Source organism: Marmota flaviventris, chromosome 5, assembly GCF_047511675.1.
Source record: "Marmota flaviventris isolate mMarFla1 chromosome 5, mMarFla1.hap1, whole genome shotgun sequence".
Taxonomy (NCBI): Eukaryota; Metazoa; Chordata; class Mammalia; order Rodentia; family Sciuridae; genus Marmota; species Marmota flaviventris.
The window spans coordinates 102,789,883-102,811,274 of record NC_092502.1 but is presented as its reverse complement, the minus strand read 5'-3'; the positions used below and the strand labels follow the sequence as shown (position 1 = coordinate 102,811,274).

General features: G+C 37.4%; 1 protein-coding gene across 1 annotated transcript in view; it reads left to right on the top strand.

Annotated features, from left to right (window-relative positions):
• The window catches only part of Jmy (junction mediating and regulatory protein, p53 cofactor), an 84,555-nt gene extending 69,771 nt beyond the window's left edge, over positions 1–14,784 (top strand). The window contains exons 8-11 of the mRNA XM_027927984.2: positions 4,956–5,051; positions 6,170–6,776; positions 7,625–7,935; positions 9,406–14,784. Coding sequence (XP_027783785.1) covers positions 4,956–5,051; positions 6,170–6,776; positions 7,625–7,932 — 1,011 coding nt within the window. The 3' untranslated portion in view covers positions 7,933–7,935; positions 9,406–14,784. The remainder of the gene's footprint in view (positions 1–4,955; positions 5,052–6,169; positions 6,777–7,624; positions 7,936–9,405) is intronic.
• The last annotated feature ends 6,608 nt before the right edge of the window (positions 14,785–21,392 follow it).

Here is a 21,392-nt window from a genome sequence, read left to right as displayed (position 1 = left end):
GATGTAAACACAAAAACTAACGTTTAGGTTTACAGATGTCCTTTTTACTAGTATGACCTATGTCTAATAGGGAAACCTTTAGTTTTGCTACTTAGGGCTGGATAACCATACTAGCAAGCACCAAGCCTACTTGTGTAGGTTAGGAATATCTGTGGGCCTTAAACTAAAAACTACTCTGGCAGTTCCTTTTAATAGTTATCAGACATTCCTGTCTGAGAATCTCTTTTGTAGCCTCCAGTTTACTTATTTTTGGAAGTTACATTTAATTATTATTATCATTTAAAATGTCCAGGAACAACTGTGCTTTGGCTTTAACTGTCTTTGCTAAGTATTTAAGATGAAGCAAGTCAAACTGACTTTTGTTCTTATCTATTGTCAACAGTCAGCTGAGTTTCCCTGGGAGTCCTCGGGGAACTTCATAGCAGCTTCTCAGTTCTGCTAGTGCCATTTACCTTAGGATGGGTCCAGGCCTTGCTTGACCATGTGGCTTCCCTCAGAAGCGTCAGGGATGTCTCCCCTTTCTAATGACCCTCTTCTTTACAACAAATGCACCAATTGGCTTTCTGTCCTCCACTGGTCTCATTAATCTCCCTGCTCAGGAGGTTATGTGGCCTAGAGTTGCAGAGCCCTTTGGAGAAGTCCCCTATTCCCTGATTCAGACTGACTTAGAGGGCAAGAGCCGAATATTGGTTTTCTTGGCCCTTTTAATTTAACTAATTTTAAAAACTTGATCTTAAACATCCAGCAAATAAGTTAACAGCCTTATATTAAGAGCACTGGGCTTTAATGTCTATCTGTCTATCCTGTAGGTGATAACTCCTTATCTTATGTTGACCCAGGTTGTGTTCTTAAAGCAATACCTCTTTAAAACATTAACAGCCAATCCTTAAACCATCTATAAGCAAACTACAAAACAAAACTAACTAGGGTAAAAACATATTTAGCTTATATAATAGCTACCTTGAATTCTGGCAGGGTTATACATCATAATTCCCTATTTGAGATCCTAGTAATCTTGGCAAAAACCTACTTTTGGACACAACTTTAACTGTACTGAAATCTGGCTTACTTCTTTCATAGCCACTTTCACATGTAGTGAGATGGGACAGAGCCTTATCTCAAGTAAGGCAGGGCTCTTTATAAGTCTCAAGTACTATAGTTCTGAAGCTGATCATTTTACAAAGCTTTTTATTGTGAGACAGGGTCTCACTAAGTTTCCCAGGTTGCCTCAAACTGAAGATCCCGCTGTCTCAGCCTCTCAAATTCTAGGACTACAGGTGTATGCCACCATTCTTGGGCTTCAAGATGAGAGAGGGAGAGAGAGGAGAGTGAGAATGAGAATGAATTCGATGCGAACTCTCTAAAAAAGAGAGAGGGCTCACACTTGCTAGACAAGTACTCTACCACTGACCTACATTCTGTTGTTGTTGCCGTTACTGTTAACTCAAATTAGGTGCAAGAAAAAAATTGTGGTCAAGAAACAGTCAATTTTCTCCTTTTAAAAAAATTACGTTCTTGTTTTACATAACTTGTGGCTACTTATTGAAAGCACAAATGAAATACTTTTAAGCTGTAGGTCATGGAAACTGATAGCTTGATTTTTGCTCATGTGGCTTCTTTTTGTGTCGCCTTTGTCAGCTTTCTCTGCTCCAATAGGTGCCATGACCAATCATTGTTCTCAGTTTCCTAAAAACAATACATTGATATGAAATCCTTTAATTATAAGCAGTTATAATTAGTAGCTTGCAAAGCAGTTTCTCAATCATTCCTGTACTTTAAAAACTCTCATTGTATATAGAAGAGATACTACGATCATTATAAGTTTTCAATTATAAAGAAAAAAATCAAGTTCAGAATTGATACTTCTTTTAACAAGAGAACTTTTGAACAAATTATTAGGATTTACACAGATTTCTTGAAAACATTCAGAGAAAGATTGTTAGGATATTCTTTATCTTTCACAGCATGAGCCTGATGCTAAAAAAACTTAAAAGTTTTAAAAATTGTTTTTTCAGCATCAGACTCATGCTGTGAAAGATAAAGAAATCATTTGACTCATACTTTCTCCCAACTCCTTTCTTCCACCATCCAATATGCCCTTCTCAATGTAAAAATATTAGATAACTTTTAAATTCTTTGTTATTTACTCATGATTCTCAGTTGTTTTAAATTCAATTTTATGTCTAAGTTTAGTGCTTATTGGGTTCTTATCAGCTTTTTGTTTCTGAGTTTATTTTTGTTCACCTTGGAGTTGGTTAGATTCCATTTAAGGTGCTATTTTGGGAAAGTTTTACCTTCTGAGTTCTTGCATGTATTGGGAATGCCTGTTTATATCCTTTATATATAAAGGACACTCTTGGTGGATCATGTGGGCATTTCCTCCTCCAACAAATTTTGGAAATACTGCCACACTATATTGTAGCATTGAATGTTGTAATGAAGAGGTCTGAGGCCCTCTCCACCTCATAGGAATGTGATTTTTCTGATACCCATAGGAATTTTTCTTTATTCTGAAGTCTAGTACTTTACTAGATGATGATTGTGCATCAGGTTTTCTGTGAGGCCCTTGAGGTTCTCCTGTGGGACTTATGGAAAGCCCTTACATCACAGGGTATCTCAGTTGATATTTGGAATTGTTTCTTCCTTTGCCCTATCTCATAACCTGCTGTTTCCCTTCAGCAGAGAGGGCTTATTGAACATGAAGATAATATTCTATCTTTTTTTTTTATCCTCCAGTTACATCGATGATTGTATTTATTCTGTGATAAGGATTCAGATATTCGGAGGAACATCTTCATCTTATGACTCGTCTATATTCCTCCCAGTTTTATCATTGATGAAAGTTGATGGCTTTTCTGTACTGATTTATTTTTTAGAGAATTCTGTCTTAAATCAGAGGTCTGAAGATGACTGTCAATATTGATATTTGAGCTGGGGTTGTAGCTCAGTGTTAGAGTGCTTGCTTGCCTAGCATGTTTGAGAACCACATATAAATGAATAAATAAATAAAAACTCATTAACAACTAAAAGAAAAGTAATACAATTTAAAAAATATTGATCCTTATTGTTATAATTTTTTTATGTAGCAGGTATATATCATAATATGTAGCTTGTGGTTAATAAAATATCACCTTTTTTATTTGAAGCTAGCTAGCATTTTCGTCTGAAATTACCCCCCACCCTTAGGTTTCAAGGAAGTAAGAAAGATCCCTGAGACTGCCTTTACTATCCCTTAACTAGAAGGTTCTCGGCCCATACTTTATGGGCATTCAATTTATAATTATACTAATAGTAGTCACCGAAATGGCCTCAAGAATAATAGTCATTGCCCTGAAAACATTTTCCATTTTTATTGATGTGGGTTTTTGTTGTGTTTTGATTTTTTTGTTGTTTGTTTGTCTTACACCTCTTAATTTGGGTACATGCTAATTTATTTCAGATTTTATTTTAGGTTTTATTGTATTCTTATATTTAAATAATATCAAATTTTATTTAGTTATGTAAGAATCATGTTTTTATAACATTTTATTCAAAATAATTAGCCTATCACATCTCTTTTAGTTTCCTTCTTTCAGAGTTACATTTATTCTTCCCTCTCACATTTAAGGAATTAAAAGGAAGTAGGAGATGTCTTTATTTTATTCTTGGTGTCACCTCCACCCCCACCCCCACCCCCGGTACTGGTGATTGAATTCCTGGGTGCTGTGCCACTGACCTACATCCCCAACTCTGTTTGGGGGAAGATAATAAAATATTATTAACTGGTGGGAATAAAGGAGTGAGGTGACAAAATAAAAAGCATAGTGAAGGTTTGTATTCGAAAAGAACATTTTTAGAAGAATGAAAAGTTGATTTTTCTATGTGAAATTGATTATCTGAACAGGAAAACAAAGTCATAACCTATCATTTGCTTGACTAAAATATATTCTAGCAAATGAGATTTTATTGTACAGGTTTTATATGATTGAACAATATGAGAAAAATTTAAAATTTCTATGTAGGTAAGTGCCATCTATAAGGTATGATATTAAGGCAAGTAATTGCATAACAGGAAGCATTTTTTTATAACTGCTGGTTATATTCATCAAAATACCATATAATATCTAAATGGCCAACTAACTTGTTGCTGGGTTTATCTCTAAAGTGATAGGCTTTGGTACCTTTGTCTAGTATGAAGTAACTATTTTTGTCGGTTTTTCTCTGTGTCTTCTATTTTGTTCCATCGGTCTTCTTGTCTGTTATGGTCCTAATACCATGCACCACAACAAAGATATTTTTGTTCATATAGCTCTTTAATAATTTAAGATCTGGGATTGTGATGCCTTTTGCTTAGTTTTTCTCGCTGTGAGGATTGCTCTTTGGCTATTCTGGGCCTCTTATTTTTCCAGATAAATTTCATGACTGCTTTTTCTATTTCTATAAAGAACTACATTGGAATTTTGTGGGAATTGCATTCCATCTGTATAGTGCTTTTGGTAGGATAACCATTTGACAGTATTAACTGCCTATCTGAGAATGCAGGAGGTAAAAATAGGCTGTAATAGGCTGTTGCTTCCCTTGAATTTGTATCCATTGCTGTAATGCCCCAGAGGTGTCCACTCTGGAGATAGCCTGCATTCTCCCTTGAATATATACATATCTGCTTTCCTAAGTAAATCTTTGTCTCTAAAAATAAGTCAGTTATATTTGAATTAACAGAATATAGTGGAAATAATTATTTAAGTCCAAAACTCACAAGATAAAAATAGGGATTTAATTTTACTTTATCATCAGTATGAATTTTGAAACAGTGACTTTTATTTAAAAACAGGGCTGCACATCATAGAACATTTGGTTCTCTTAAGTCATGTATTTTACATATTGGGAGAACATTGTGTGCATGTGTGTTTTCTCTATTAATGGCAAAAATGAATGGGACACAACATAATGGACTTATGGAATTATTTTTTTACCAGAAGAGAGAAAAAGTACATGATGAAGAGGAAAGAAAAAGTGCCTGGGTTAGTCAGGAGAGACAGAGAACGCTGGATAGACTTCGAACATTTAAACAGGTAATGGAAAGTATAGCCCATTTATTGTTTTTCATTGTTTTTCAAACAGAGCATATCTCTTTAAAATATAACTATGGCAGTTTTCTTCCCCCACCCCTTCCCACCAACTTTTTTGATATCGTGGCCCCCTTTCTTCTGGTTGTTTCCAAAGTAAATATTCTTGTGATCTTTGGTACACAAAGAGTGGTATAAGATCGGGGTGTCTGGGAAACCTGGATTCCCTTTGCATTTTATAAAAATAGCCAATTTACAACTGACTAACCAGTTCAAATATCAACTTGTTACTAATTCCACATATATCAACCTATGAAGTAATGTATGGCGATGACCATTGGAGAATGGAAGAGTGGACCTATATATAGGAGAATTTCTTGAGCAGGTTCCTTGCCAGGCTAAGCCATGACTCTGAACAGATATAAAGAGTGTCTAAACCTTGAAGTGCTCTGAAGCCTTACTTCAATTCCTCTCTACTGAAGGAACTACCTTATAGGTGAAGTGAACTCTTAGTTGTACAGTGAAAAAAATGGGGTGCTGTGAGGGCATCCTTTATAAGAGGATAAAACTTACATTAAGTAAATATTTTCTTAACAAGTGTTATTAATACTAGGTTTTCATGCAATAAATGATTTATAATGAGACTTCTCTGTATTAATCAATAATGCAAAAGATTTTATTCCTCTCCTTCACAGGTCAAAATGAATATATTATTCTCAGAGGTTTTATTACGTTACATAAACAATCAGTAAAAGAAGTTTCAAATTTTCTAATCCACAAGCATTGAAAAACATACAGGAAACTAATAGTTTTTTAGCTTTCTGCATAACAGTAGCATATGTTTGACATTATTTATGTTTTGTGTTTTAAATATTCAGCTTATCCATTAAATAATTCATTAAATATTTTTTTAAAATGCAATAATTTTGAACAGTTGGCTTCTTAAATAGGTAAGACAAGCTGATGATAATAGTTTGAGGAGGTATTAGGCATTGTCATTCTAGTATTCTGGATTTTTTTTTTTCCTGAAAAGTCACAAAAGAGCCAAAAATATCTTCAGTATAAGGACATACATAAATTGTTTTAATGTAATACAACCAGTTATAATAATTTTGTTATTTTAGAGGTACCCCGGGCAAGTCATACTTAAATCAACCAGATTACGACTGGCTCATGCGAGAAGAAAAAGTGCAGCAAGTCCTGTGCCCCATGAGGATCCATGTGACTCTCTACCAGGGGTGTTGCAGGTAGAGGGAAAAACTGAAGAGGTGGGAGAAGGAAGAGGCCAGCTTGGGTCATCACAGACAACAGAATCCCAGCGCCTTGCACAACTTGAAGATAATTCATTAGCACAACTTGAAGCCACTTCATTACCTCTCAGTGGTGTTACCTCCGAACTGCCTCCCACTGCATCTCTTCCACTTTTGAATAGCAGTGACCTCGAACCATGTTCTGTTAGCACAGATCCACTCCCACCACCTCTCCCTCCTACACCCCCTCCGCCCCCACCACCCCCACCACCCCCTCCCCCTCCTCCCCCTCTGCCTGTTGCAAAGGACAACACTGCCAACCCAGAGACACTGGAGAAAGATCTGCCTAGAAAGGAGGGGAATGAGAAGAGGATCCCGAAGTCTGCCAGCGCCCCCTCAGCACACCTTTTCGATAGCAGCCAGCTGGTTAGTGCCCGAAAGAAGCTCAGGAAGACTGCTGAAGGTTTGCAGAGGAGGAGAGGTAACTTGAAAGACATTTTCATGATCAACTGTTGCATAAAGTGAGGAATAATGACAGAACTTTATATTTTATTCTACTTTAAACAATTTAAAACATTTCTTTAAAAAAATTTTTTTTTGTAGTTGTGTATGGTTTTATTTTATTTGTATGCGGTGCTGAGGATCCAACCTAGTGCCTCACACATGCTAGGCAAGTGCTCTGCCACTGAACTACAGCCCCAGCCTTAAAATATTTATCTTTGAACAACATTATTTCATAGTAAACAGGTCTTCAAGGTCACAGTAGAGGAGAATTCTCACCCACAGCAACAGATATGTACTGATACACATAAACGTGTACCTTCTTAGGCTATTTATTGGGTATGTTTTAAAAGTATGCCTTCTGAAGTGACTTGACCTGTTTGGTTGGTGGCTCTTTCTATGCTAGAGAAAAATCTGATTTTAAACCTGGGAGATGAGATAAAGTACTCATGGTCTAGGGATATATAGCTCAGTGATAGAGCATTTACCTAGCATGTACAAGGCCCTGTGTTCGGTCCCCAGCACCACAAAAACAAACAGTACAAAACAGTACTCACATAAGAAAGGGCTGGGAGACATTGGCAAAATCTTGTAACATTTTCTCACATTTTGGTATTGAGGTATATTCTTTGTTTAAGAAAGCTAAGAAGTAGAGAAAGGTATGTACAATTTATTGCATGTCCAATATGTCTTAATAAAATTACTTCTAAAAAATAACAAGGAACTTTCCTTTAAACATTATGTAAAGCCATTTGCATATTACATTTTACTCTGGAGCCTTTCTGTGAAATATTTATTAATGTAATTGTTCTGTTTCATTTTCCGAAGTGAGCTCACCTATGGATGAAGTGCTAGCATCCTTGAAGCGTGGTAGTTTTCATCTGAAAAAGGTTGAACAGCGAACTCTGCCTCCTTTTCCTGATGAAGATGATAGTAATAATATCTTGGCACAAATAAGGAAAGGGGTAAAATTGAAGAAGGTACAGAAGGAAGTTTTGAGAGAATCCTTCACACTTCTGCCTGATACAGACCCTCTAACACGGAGCATCCATGAAGCTCTACGAAGAATTAAAGAGGCATCCCCTGAGTCAGAGGATGAAGAGGAGGTTTTGCCTTGCACAGACTGGGAGAACTGACAAGTAAATGGCCTGTTGTCTTTAATAGCATTCAGTATTACAGAATGGGGTCTGGTATTCCTTATTGAGTCTTAAGCTTATAGTATGGATCATAAGTTTGTAAATTTCTAGAAACCAAAGTAACAAAAAGCACTTTTTAAGGATTATTGCTATGTATATGCTATGTTTTTTATATCTTGCTCACTAAAATTTTCTGTAGAACAGCTATATCCCAAGTAAAGGGACAGTATTACTTCTGCCTTAAAAAAAGGAGGACTTTTTCAACTGAAGTACTTCCATTATGTATTCTGAGTTTTGATGTCTTCTTGCGGCCTGTAAAGTTTTCTAGTATCAATCTAGAAAAAAAAAATCATTGCATTGTCTGATTAGATTTCTAAACCTTTAAAACTACTCAGGCTTATCGCATTTACTGGATTGTCTAGACTAATTTGCAGGTTGTGTGTGTGTGTGTGTGTGTGTGTATAGAAACCCTAATTATGATCACTTTGTAGAACTGTATTACATATCACTTTTGGATTCCAAGATAATTTGAAACCATTTTTGCTTGTGCATGTGTACATTATGTCTTGTATATGAATGCAGATATCTAGAAATCTAGACATCTTGCTCATTATGTTAATGTCCAGCAACTCAGGTGCATCTGGAATCTTTTTTAGTTATTTGCAGATTATCCCCCACTTCACAGTTCTTGCTACTTTATTAAATTGTCTCCTGCTTGTAGCTTCTCAGTTTGCTGCTTAAACCTGCACTAAAACTACCACCTGGATGCATTATTGGTTAATGCCACAACATGGCTTTCACAGATGTGTATATTTTGGTTTTTATTTCTTACAACTGACTACAGTAGGCAGAGCTGGTACAGTGGCTCAGGCTGGCATACTCATTTGTCTTCTCCCACCCCACCAGAATCCTCTCTGATATATAGACATTGTAAGAGCATTATGTATAGCAACTGGCTGAGGTGTTATTTATAGTTTCTGGCTATTCATTTAGGCTGAAGAACATGTGCCACTTCAAAGAAAACAAAACAAACAAACAAAAAATCCTGCTTAAAACTTCACTGGAGTGGTTGGAGGCTGGGTTTTTCATTGTCTTTTTTGGGAGGTGGAGATTTCTGTATGTTGTACAATGTTAAAAGAAACACTCTCAGATAACGTATGAGCTCAGATACATGTGAAGTCACTTTTAGGTGTGTGTGTCTATGCGTCAGTATTAGGGATTGAACCCAGAGGCATTCTACATTGAGCTACATCCCCAATCCTTTTCTTTTGTTATATGCTTCTTTTTTTGAATTCACCATCTTTTACCTGTCTCTTCATCCCAGATAGTGTAAGTGTAAATGGTGTGCAGCACTGAGCCTTGCTTTATTATATGCTTTTAAAAGGTTTGTGTGTATGCGTGTATATATGTTTATTGAGAGGGAGGAGAGAATATCTTTTTTTTTTTAATTCACTGTATTTTGTTTGCCAACAGGTAACTTAAAGAAGAAAAATACATACAGATGAAGATTGGTTCTGATTCTTTTGGAAAACAAAAGTTGAAGCTCTTGGTTCCACAGTTGGATTCCATTAGACCCAAAGTATATTGACTCAGTTGTATGGGGGAAAAAAAAAAGGAAGCACAATTGGCAAATTATTACTTTTACAGTCATTCCAATAGATAATGGTTAAGATGATTTTTAAATGTGCAATGTTCCTATCTGTGATGAAGAAAGGCCTCCTGGAGATGGCTGTTTTTTTTTATGCACCTTCCCTTCCCCCATCCATATATATATATATATATATATATATATATATATATATATATATATATACTTGTAGTGGCCAGTTAAACTGGGAGTTGCTATGAGTTGGAAGAACACTGGGCTGACAGATCTACTGTGAGCTGTTTTGGGACTGCTTTGAGATCCATCTTTCAGTGTACTGAAAGGAAGGACATCTGCTAAAAAACAGAGTTTCTTCCGTATCAGCTTACAGAAATAGTACTATATTCTGAAAAAGAAGTTTATCATGGTAGCAATAGGTCAGGAATTATAATCAGATGGAAATATACTTAAAAATTTTAACAGTTCTCATCTCCAAAGGAATTTTCATAAATGATGTTCAACATCTGAAAGATCAATGGAGATACACCTATTAATGTGTGTACCAAACATGATAACATTTAACAAGGCATATTTTTAGAAGGCTACACAGTCTACACTTTGTAAGGGTTTGAAGTTAAAATTTCCATGCCTTTAAATAGCTTTTCATAATTCTGAATTTATAGTGGTTTGAATTTTATGTGCATCCTTGTTTATGAGAAGCAATACTTTGTAATTTGATAATGTTTCAAATTATTTTTAGTCTTTTTGTTTGAACTGTTGCTTGATCACCATAACTCATGACTTTCCTATTGAGAATCAAAAAAGGAGGATTCAATAATAGGGATGCAGATCATAACTCTTTATCATGCACCATTAAGTTTTTGTTATGCTCCACAGTGTAAAGCATGTGCTCCACAAAGATGCAGAAAGTAGACAGGCAGGAAAGCCTCTTTGGCTGGCATTTCACTATCTTGAAATGCTTTGAATGGAACATTGGGAGAGAGCCTTTGTTATTAAATTTTTATCTTACAATATATAGGGCTAGGTTCTGATTTGCTGTAAGGAACTCTATATGAATGAAGCTGTCATGGATTGTCAGGAGGATTGTTGTGGGCTTACATGAAGGGAGCAGATATGCTGGACCCTGTTTAATAGTACTCCATAGAGTATAATTCTGCATAAGACAGATCTCGGCCTTTATTTGGAGGGAGTCCAGGATAGAAGTATCACATAAGGCAGTTCTCCGACTTACTCCCAGAAAGTAGTATTGGAGTAAAAGTTACTCAGTGTATGTGAATTAGTTTTCCTGGAAGGAAAAAAGCTCACAACTCTTTTGTCATTATTGAATATTATTTTCATTAACAAAAATTCCCAGCAGCAGGAGGTTATATAAAACAAAATCTTTTTGTTCAAACATTAGTAATATATTTATTGATGAGACTAGGAATTTCTGCACAACATATGAGTTTCATGATACATTGGTTCTAGTCCCAGCATAAGTCCCGTGTCTTGTCTGGGATGATTAGTAGCACACATCTAATATATATAAACTTTAGTGGGGGTGGGTGCATATCCTTTATAACTTCAGTAAAGCATTAAAGTATGCTTTTAACCCAAAGAGCCATTCGTTAGATTAATATATTTGCAAATTTTTAAATTTAGAAAACTTTTTAAAAAACCATGGATCCATCTAATCCATCCATTTTGTGTGTGTGTGTGTGTGTGTGTGTGTATCCATGTATCAGTATTTCATGTGTCAAGTGTTTTGGATGCTTGTTCATAACCTAACTTTTATTCATTTTTTTCAATTTCGGAAAAATACAGAAGGATGTAATGTTAAATTAACAACAACAAACACTGGACCCTTCATGTTGAGAGAATTGCTACCCATTAGTACTATCGCTGGGATTCTATTATAAAGCAATCTTACTTTAAAAAGGCTCCTGTGATCTGTCTTTAGCCACCTTGTAATCAGCTGGTGATGTGGCTCAGTGTAGAGTGCTTACCTACATGTATGAGGAGGCCCTGCGTCCCATCGTCAGGGAGAGATTCACATGGCTACTTCCACAAAATTACAAATTACTGTAGGTCACATACCATCGGAGTTAAAAGAACGAGGGTCCACTTGTCTAAAATGAGTATCAATTGAACCCCCATTTTAAAGCAGTATCAGAACCCTACAAAAGCGTGATCAAATGTTCTTTTTTCCTTGCCTCTAATAAAATGCAGATATTTGCTTTAATATTAAACTAGCATATATTTGTTATGGTACTTACAAATGATCACATTTCCAGTTCCAAACTTGCCTGTATTTTTTTGTGTTGCTCAGAATATTTGACAGTTGTATTTCTGAATTCACAAACAGCTGCTTGCTTATGCTGAGTCAATTTAGAAGTTAATTTACCAATTTAGTCTCAATTGCAGTATATTTAAAATGGGGGAAACAAGTAGATGATGACTTGGAGATGTTTTGAGGTTCATGTTAACCGCTCACTTGAATGTCAATTTCAGATATTTCCCCTAATAATGCAACCAAAATTATACATATAGGACCAATGTAGATGTAGAGGAAAGGTATTCTGAATGCTTTGAAATCCTAGTTGGTGGTTTAGCAGTATGAGGTAATGCCTGACGAGTGGGAATTTTTAAAGGGTGAACACTTTTTCTGTTTATTTGAAGTATATTTTATAGGCTCTTTGAGTTTGTGAGCAGGATAAAAAACCATCATTCCTTAGTTCTTCATTGTGGAGCCGATACATTTCTGTAAAATGCATCTTTAAGGATAATGGTAGACGGTCATAAGTCAATAAGGTGTGGTATTTCCACAGAAAGAATATGGAACTTTGCTGAGCATTTTATTGGGAGGGGTGGGGGGGGTCACTTTTTGTGTCATACCATGTCAAACTATAAAGCATAAATAGCCATTGTGGACACTAAGAATCATACTCTTATTTGAGTGGAACACAAAAGGAATGGGCACTAGCCTTGCTATATGGAATGAGTTCAGTAAACAATACAACTTAATTTTATACATTTCCTAAGATGACTTTTTTTTCCCGTGGTACCGGGGATTGAACCCCAGAGGCACTCAACCACTGAACCACATTCCCAGCCCCTTTTATTTTTTATTTTGAGACAGGGTCTTGCTAAGTTACCTAAGACCTCACTAAGTTGCTGAGGCTGGCTTTGAACTTTTGATCCTCCTGCCTCAGCCTCCTGAGTCACTGGGATTATAGACATGCACCACCACACCCAGTTGACTCCATTTTTAAATTACATTCACTGAGTATATTTATTTAATTCAATGCTTTTTAGCATAAAGAAAGCTTTTTTTTTCTCCTTTTACAAACACAAGGATTTTTTTTTTCAGCTTTATTATTTAACTATTATGCACTTAACACCAGATACCAACCTGTAAATACTATTGGGTCCTTGCAGGCCTTATCAGGGAGTTGAAATTTCTTATACTTTGCCAGGTTATTTATAAACAAAACAAAATACCATGTAAGCATTTTAAAGCTGTTGCAGACACTTTGTTAAAAATACAACTATTGGATAATGAAAACTGAAACATTTAGTTTTACCTAATTCTTGCACTGAATATAAATGGTGATATAAAGTTAAATGTGCATTTTAAACATATTTATTTCCCATTTATTGCTTACGATAGAAAAAGAACTATGCTAATGTTAAGAGAATTGACCAGCAAGATTCATTTTAAATTGAAGAGGGGTAAGAAAGTAGAAGTACCTTACTGCTGGGTGTATTGCATTTATTTAGTGCTACTGAATAAGTCAGTAGTAATTTCTGATCTTGCTGAAAAGTCAAGTCCTCTTTAGTTAAAGCACATTAAGAAGAGTCTCTGCCTAATTGCTTTGTAAAATGAAGCAATGTTATTTTTTATCCTATATTGTAATTTAAAGGTTTTTCCTACAAAATGAGTTTATATTGTTGCCTAAACTATCATGTATGTAAACAGAGGTTTTTAAAGGTGGGAGGGAGTCTGGATTGTGTGTGCACGCGTGTGCGCATGCACATGTATGCTGTTTGCCCATTGACTTATTTCAAGGGTGTTTATTCTAAAAATTCATTTTGCCTACAGTAAATGTACAACTTGGCATTTGTACAATTTAATTGCTTAAATTCCAAATTTCAGATGTTTTGCCCCTGCTACAAGTACACTTATTCTGCTATTGTAATGTGCACGTACAGAGGATACCTCTGAGGTTGGCATGTTAGAGAGTTGCGGTCATTTGTTTTGAGGGTTAGAGGAAGGTTTTTTGTTTTTGTTTTTAATTCAGGTACAAATAAGATCAGTATCGGAAGTTGACAGCAGGTAGGAAAGACTTGGTTAGATGAAAGCAAAAGATATGGGTGGGTATTGGTCATAGAGTTGAGTTTTAACACAGGAATTTTCTTTTAATTTGCATGTTCTATGGTTAACTATCAAGGGTATAAGAAGTTATTCCAGCTTTCCCCATATTAAGTACGTTGGTTTTAAGAAGTCTTCATAATCACAAGGCATTTCCCCTTCATTTGTGTACAAAGAAGGGTAGACAGTGCAATCCATATAGTGACTTCTAACTTATTTAGCTTTTACAGAATCCCCACTGGCGCACTGAATCTCTCCTTGTACTGTATATCTTGCCAAGTGTGAAACCATAATATGTAGTTTATGATAAATGGAAGGCCACAGATCATTTTGCATGAATAAGTCCATTAGGATGAATGAAACTGACATTCCTTTTTTTTTTTTTTAACCATTCTTGGTAAATGAAAATTATAATGGCAAATTGGTTCACCATTTACTAGCTTTGTGCAATATTATAAAGGTAGAAGCAAAACACTAGCACATTGTGCTTGGCTTTTAAGGATGGCTTTATCATTACATTATATGGACAGTGTGCACAGTGTATTGTAAATGCCATCTCTTGCAAATTTACAATACTTAAATATGCTCAGTTAACATTCTGAAGTATTAAAAGTACAAAGAAAATACTAAGCAAGCATTTATAGCAATACTATGAAATCTCCAATAATTGTTTTGAACATTGCCTTTTCCTCTTTAGTGCAACTTTTCTGCATTGTTAATTATTGTATTGCTTTATATTTCATGTTTTTTACACTCATGACTTCAGAGTTAAGTACTTGTACACCAGGTATTGCAATCACCTTTCTCTTATTGTACATGCAGTGTAACAACATACAGTTTTGGTGCTTAACAATATTCCTTTTTTTCTTTAATAAAGGATATTTATTTGAATTAACCTGATTTTGTTTGTTTAAAGTAGTGTTGATGGTAGGTATTTTCATTTCAAATATAGGAGGAGCACAGCAGCTTTTGCATAGCTTTCATACCATGCTATGACGTATAGAACAAGATCCAGGGACTCTCCTCCCCTGGACTTCTGCCTCTTCCTAGGTGCTGTTTATGAAGTATAACAGTGGCAGCTTTGTTTTAATTACATTCATGCTGTTTGTGTAAATATCCACAAAGTTTGGAAATGCTGATTTCCAACATCAAAGTGTCTTTAAATGATCATCTAAATTGGGGTTGATTATTAGCTAATTAACCTGTCCAGTTTCTCTCAGGACAGTTTAATTCCAAGAACAATTAAAAGGTTTGTTATCCCCCAAAACAAAGGATGTGGTGTGTCATCAGATGTTTTGTGTTGTCAGACTGATGAGAGACTGGGATGCTATCAGCCTTATGTTATTTCAAGATATTTTAAATCTTAAGTTTTCAAATTTGCAGATGCCCTGCAGTACGTAGATGCATATATAAACTAGAAAAAAAAAATCAACACCATCAAGTGTATCACCTGTACAGGAGATCCCCTCTTCCAGCAGGAGCAAGAGTGAGCCATGTGGGCATGTGCTGTTGTAATTTTACTTGAAGTCACAGCGTGCAGAAGCCATCCTATGGTTAGAGCAGATAAGTTGCCAACAACCCTCCCTGAGTTTTATAGGCCAAAATGATTTTTCATGCTTAAAGAAAGACCCAAACCTCTGGGACCTAATTTCACCGAGTGATCACGTTCCAGTGGTTCAAATATTCTTATGAGAAATCACTTGGTTTTCCTTACAGGCCATGTTGTCACTCACCGTTTTCAGGAACAGGCTGGCCTGCAGTATATAGGTCAGATCCATGTGTTTGAAAGAGGATGTTATCCCTGGAACTTCTGACATCTGTCATAAAATGCAACAATGAATTGACTGCCGCGTCCCTTGCTGGGAGGGTTTCCGAGGCCAGTGATGACTCATTCCTAAGCCTCAGCATCACACTCATTACCGTACAGTGTCGCCTGGACGCAGCCTCTCCCACCTCAATCATGCTTCCACCAAGTTGGCAGCATGCAGTTAGCTGTGGCACTCATGGATGGGTTGGGACAGAAGAGCACCTTCCTAAATATTTCCGGGCTTTTTCCTCTGTTGCCATATTCTTCCTCTCACTCTTTCCCTTGGCTCTTACTAACATTTGTGTCATAACTGCTCCCAATTTAACTTTCTTCTGGCCTGTACCTCTTCTCGGCACTTCAGGTCTCTGCATTCAGCTAATGACTTCATTTGGATGCCTTAACATGTCTCAGAACATGGTCAGAAATGGTTCCCTTGACCACACTGTTGTCAAAGTCTAAACCCAGAGCTTCCCTTTTACCAGTAACAGTTTATCTAGTTTCACTATTCAGGACCTAGAAGCTATCCTTCACCCCTTTCCCAACCTAACTACCTCCAGTCCTCCAAGGCCCATCAGACCTGCTGATTTACATATGCCACCCATCAACTTCTCTCTCCCCTAAAACTCTGGTTCAAACAACCCTACCTTTTATCTCTCAGTTGTCCTTCTGCGTAGCCTCCACCAGATCTTTCCACTATCACTTTTCTCTGTACATCTCCACCCACAAAATAGTGAGATGGTGTCTTTGCCCTGAATAAAACCTCCAGTCTCCTTTTATGGACTAGAAGAGAAGGCTGGATGTGACTTGACCCTTGCTGTCAGCCCCTTGCTGTTAACTTCCTTAGCTCTGAGCATGTGTAATCTCGGGACCTATGCACAAACTCTGCCTTCTTCCTGGCTTTGTTTTTTAGTATGACCAGCTTAGGGTCTCCCCAAAATTCATGAGTTCAAGTAGTAACCTCTAGTACCTGAGAATGTGTCCTTATTTGGAGTCTTGATAAAGATGAGCAAGTTAAATTGATTTCATTAGGGAGTTCACTAATCCAATATGACTAGTGTCTTTGTTAAAAAAATGAAGTTTAGACACAGACATGTAGAGGGTAGACAACATGAGAGATATAAAGAGAAGGCTCTCTACAAGCCCTGTTAAGAGTTCCTAGTACATGAGTGTTAGCATCATTATCCTCCTGAAGATACAATGCCAAGATTATCCACAAAGACACTACAAAGGTTAGAGCAATTTAGAGGCAAAAACATCTGAGACCAGAAATAATGCTCCTGGACAAGTCTGAAAAAGTATATATATAATGTTTTAGTATATATTTCATCTAATATGAGAATTCATACGAGTCATTCATGTTTCACAGAATAAATGCTATTCAGTAGGAGACTCTACATTAATAACAAAACCCCTTACCTTCATATTCACTCTCAGAGGGTTGGATGTAACCAAAAAAATGCAGAATTTCTACTTTATAACTTGACTGAAATGCAATTCTGAGAATCAAACTCTTCTGGAGAGTCACACTGTGGCTGTGGTTCAGTGGGAGGACGTGTGTGTAGTCCTGGGTTCAGTGCCCAGTACTGGAAAAAGAAAATTCCCAAAATATGAACATCAATGAACATCAAGTATGGTGGACTGGAAATGCTTCATTTGGTACTTCTTCCTAAATCCCTAGCAGTTGTGTGAAAGATGCACAAGGAGAAAAGACAACGGCTTCTTGGAGGCAGCCGACCTGAGAGTGCAGTGGACTGAGCAGCAATGCAACCTGAGGGCCTGGAGCTTGGAGGCGCCATTGCTATTTAAAGGTGGGGGTGAGGAGCAAGGCTGAGCGGAGGGAGGGAGGTGGAAAATTTGAAACTGGAGCAGTTGGATTATACCCCACCCCCACACCCTCCTTTCCCTCTGCCAGACATTAGAGGCTCATTCTCTGGATAAAACAAGCCAGAGAAGATCTGGACTCGAATGCTAGGGGCAAAAAGAAAGTAAAGGTAATGCTGGCGGATTAAATTAACATCTACCTTCAGAGCCACAAGACCCTTGGTTACCTTCTCCCCGGTTCTGGGAGGGTCCTCTGCCAGGTGTACGTAAATTCCAGAGGGGTCTGAATATCTCTCCATGGAGAAAGTAGATGCCCCCTGAAAAAAGACCTGATGTGTTGACATCTTGGGGGAGGTGGAAAGTGATTGACAGGCACAGTACCAGTCAGCTCCAGAATGTTACTGTAGAACCTGAACAGGCTACTTGGAGTCACCGTCAGAAAGTCTCTGCACAATGGACAGAGACCAAAACAAGCACCCCGAAGAAAGCAACTCGTAGGAAACATACAACTCAGGGACTGGGAGAAAAATTAAACTACCTTTTATCAGAAAATACTGCATCTTTGAAACAAGAATGTTACAATAAAAAGGAATATTCTGAGGACAAGGAATGACACCAACTAAAACTGGGATAGCTGAAGTTACAAAATCAACACAGTTTAAAAGATGATGAGGCATCTTTTTTTTTTTTTAATTACAGCTAAATAAACAGCTACAAAGCAATAATAAAAGGGATGATTAGATGATTAATTTAACTGATTCACATTAATGCCCGAAAGAAATGGAGGAGAGGAAATTGCTTAAGAAGCTCACAGTTCTGTAGGCAACTGTTGTAGTTGGGCTTGTTTTATGTGTCCTACATTGTCATCTGAGGACATTCCAGCAAGATGAGGACTCAAACTCCCAGACACCTCCCAGAAGAGCTGTCCCTCACTGCCTGGAACCAAACGTCACTGGTCATATAGACACAAGTGATTTTGTCGTGGGGCAGAATCCAGAGGAAGGTCTGGGGAATGAATGGAAAGTCAGGAAGTTGAAATAATGTGAACAATGGTCTTTCAGAATCTTACAGTCAAGGGAAAAAAAAAAAACATTAGCTATAGGGATTAGGAAGAATGCGTTTTAAGGCAAGAGGCACAGGGCATACTTGTGTGATTAAGAAAACGGTTGGGATGAGGCTCGGTGGTAGAGCACTTGCCTGGCACATGTGGGACCTGGAGTCCATCCCCAGCATGATGGTGGGGTGGGCAAATAAAAAGTAAAAGTAACTTGAAATAGCAATCAAAAAATAAACAACTACATTCATAATTTTTGAAGAATGGAAAAGAACACTACCTAATTCAGATGCCAAAATGCCTTAGACTTCAATGATTGAAGGAATTAGAGGAGGTGCAAAAATAAGGCTCCCATAGTTATATAATGAACATGAAATAGCCATAGATCTATTGTGGTCATTAAAAGATTTTCTAGAAAAGGTTAGTTCTCATTTAAGGTCAGGCATTTTATTATCCACTTGCTTGACAAGTGATGTAGTGATTCAACAGGATTCACTACACACCTACAGTACACCATGGTGGACACGTATGTATCCACAGTAAGGGGTGACAGAGATGGCTGGGTTGCAACTAAGAAGGCCAGGTCTCTGTCTTAATGGTACTCCGTAAAGTGGGATGCGCTGGATGTCTACATCAGACTCACGCACAGTCCCACCACATCTCACATCTGAAACAAAAGGAGCCTCAGGAGAACACAAAAAAGGAGGCACACAGCCTACAAGAGGAACTGCTGGAAGGGTGTGCAGCCTCACCCCTGCAGTCACCTCCCAGAAGAGCTGTCCCTCGCTCCCTGGAGAACCTAGGAGTCCACTCAGGGAACTCAGGAAACACTAGTGCTGCTTATCCTGAGTGGCTTATTCTAGCAACCTGGAATCTTCCTCCTGAAGGTCCTGTCCTGGTCATTCTGCTACTGTGGCAACTGATTTCCTAGGAAACCTGCGAGAAGAAGAGTCACAAGAGCACAGTGGGTGGAAAGGGCCGCGGACACTGCTCTCACACGACTATCATTCTGTCTTCCAAACCAGTCCCAGCACTGGCACTATGCTTGCTCACTGCCCAGATGTCACTGGGGCAGATCACAGTGACCTGTATGGGGAACGTCCTGCCAGGCTCTACAATACCAGGTTCAAGCCGGGGAGGTTAGGGTGCTGCCAAAATCTGGGCTTGCCAGGCTGTGGCTTAAAAATCAGAGCCACGTTGGACTGAATGTTAGTTCAGTTTTCAGAAAGGCCTAATTTACTCCCTGGCAGTGGTTGATTCACTGCAAGAATGTGATTCAACTTCAATCAAGAAAGTGCTCTGATGAATGTTCTCCCTGGGTAAAATGTCTGCTCTTTCAATAGCCATCAAGAAAAAAATTATATGCAAAGAATAAAAGGAACAGTAATGACCAAGAAGCATTTCACAGTCACAGAGAATGTTCCTAACAAGAAGTAATCTATTTTTACAAATGCAAATGAGAATGGAAATTTAACATGGTCATTTCCACCATGCAACAGGCTTTTATAATTGCTGCCAAGTTCTATGATCATAAATGCCTCTCATTCATTCACTTGCCTGCCAAGGTTTGACCCTTAGGCTTCTCAAAGTAGTTCAGAACTGGGGATTTCCTGCCTCTCATCTAGAACCCAGTCTTTTTTTTTTTTTTTTTTTTTTAATATAGCTTTAGCTAAAGATCTTGAAGAAACTGAGAATACAGGAGATGAAGACACCTGCCATCGGGTTACATGGTGTGCTAAATAGGTCACGTGTGAGAAGAATACCAGCAAAAACAAGCATGTGGAGTTCTTTATGGAAGCAGATGCCAAGAAATGTTCATTGCACTAGTCATGGGCTGTCAACATTGGAAATACCCTTAGTCGTCACTTAAATAGGGTGACACATCTTCTCTACCTACAATCTAGTAGGAAAAAGCAGTTTTGAGCATAAGCTTCTGACAAAAGCTCTGGAGCCCCTGAGATTTAATAGACGTAAAGAGACCTCACTTCTTCCTAGGGCGAGGACTGTCACTCAAAGGGCTTGGCCCTTAAGAATTGGAGCAGCCCTGAGCTTTATGGGGACACTTAACACTTTATGGAATGCAAAACTGCTAGTAATGGACTTGGCTTGAGTTCATTTAAATGGAATCCAGTGGAAATATTTGTTCCCTCTTCATTCTCATTCGCAATAAAAATGGAATAAAATCACTGATCACATTTTTTAAAAAAATTCAAAACAAAAATTCAAAATCCAAACCCTAAAACCTCTAATTAAAAATCACATTTAATTAGGATAGAAATTCTAATTAAAACAGCTAATATTTTCTCTCCATGTGGATACCAACATGATTCTTGAAGTGATATTTGTAAGAGCATTCTTAGCAATAACAGCAAATCTTATTTTACTAATTTGTACTGGGGATTGAACCCAGGGGCACTTCACCACTTAGCCACATCCCCACCCCTTTTTAATTTTTACTTGAGACAGGGTCTTGCTAAGTTGCTGAGGCTGACCTCGAACTTGGATCCTCCTGCCTCAGCCTGAGTAGCTGGGATTACAGGTGTGCGCCACCATGCTCAGCAGCAAATCTTTTTTTAGATGAGATACCACTTGATGCATGACATTTTAAGCACTGCAATCAGGTATATCAGAAAATAAACATTTTGAGGAAAAAAATGTCAACTGAAAGAACTTGAACGTAACCTCAACAATAAATAAAATGACATGTATACATCTAAGAAAAAAAATCGAGAAGAAAATTTATGATATGAAAAGAATATATTGATTGAGTTTTTTTCCTGATAGAACACTTTATTTTAACAAAGTGAGAACAACTGGAATA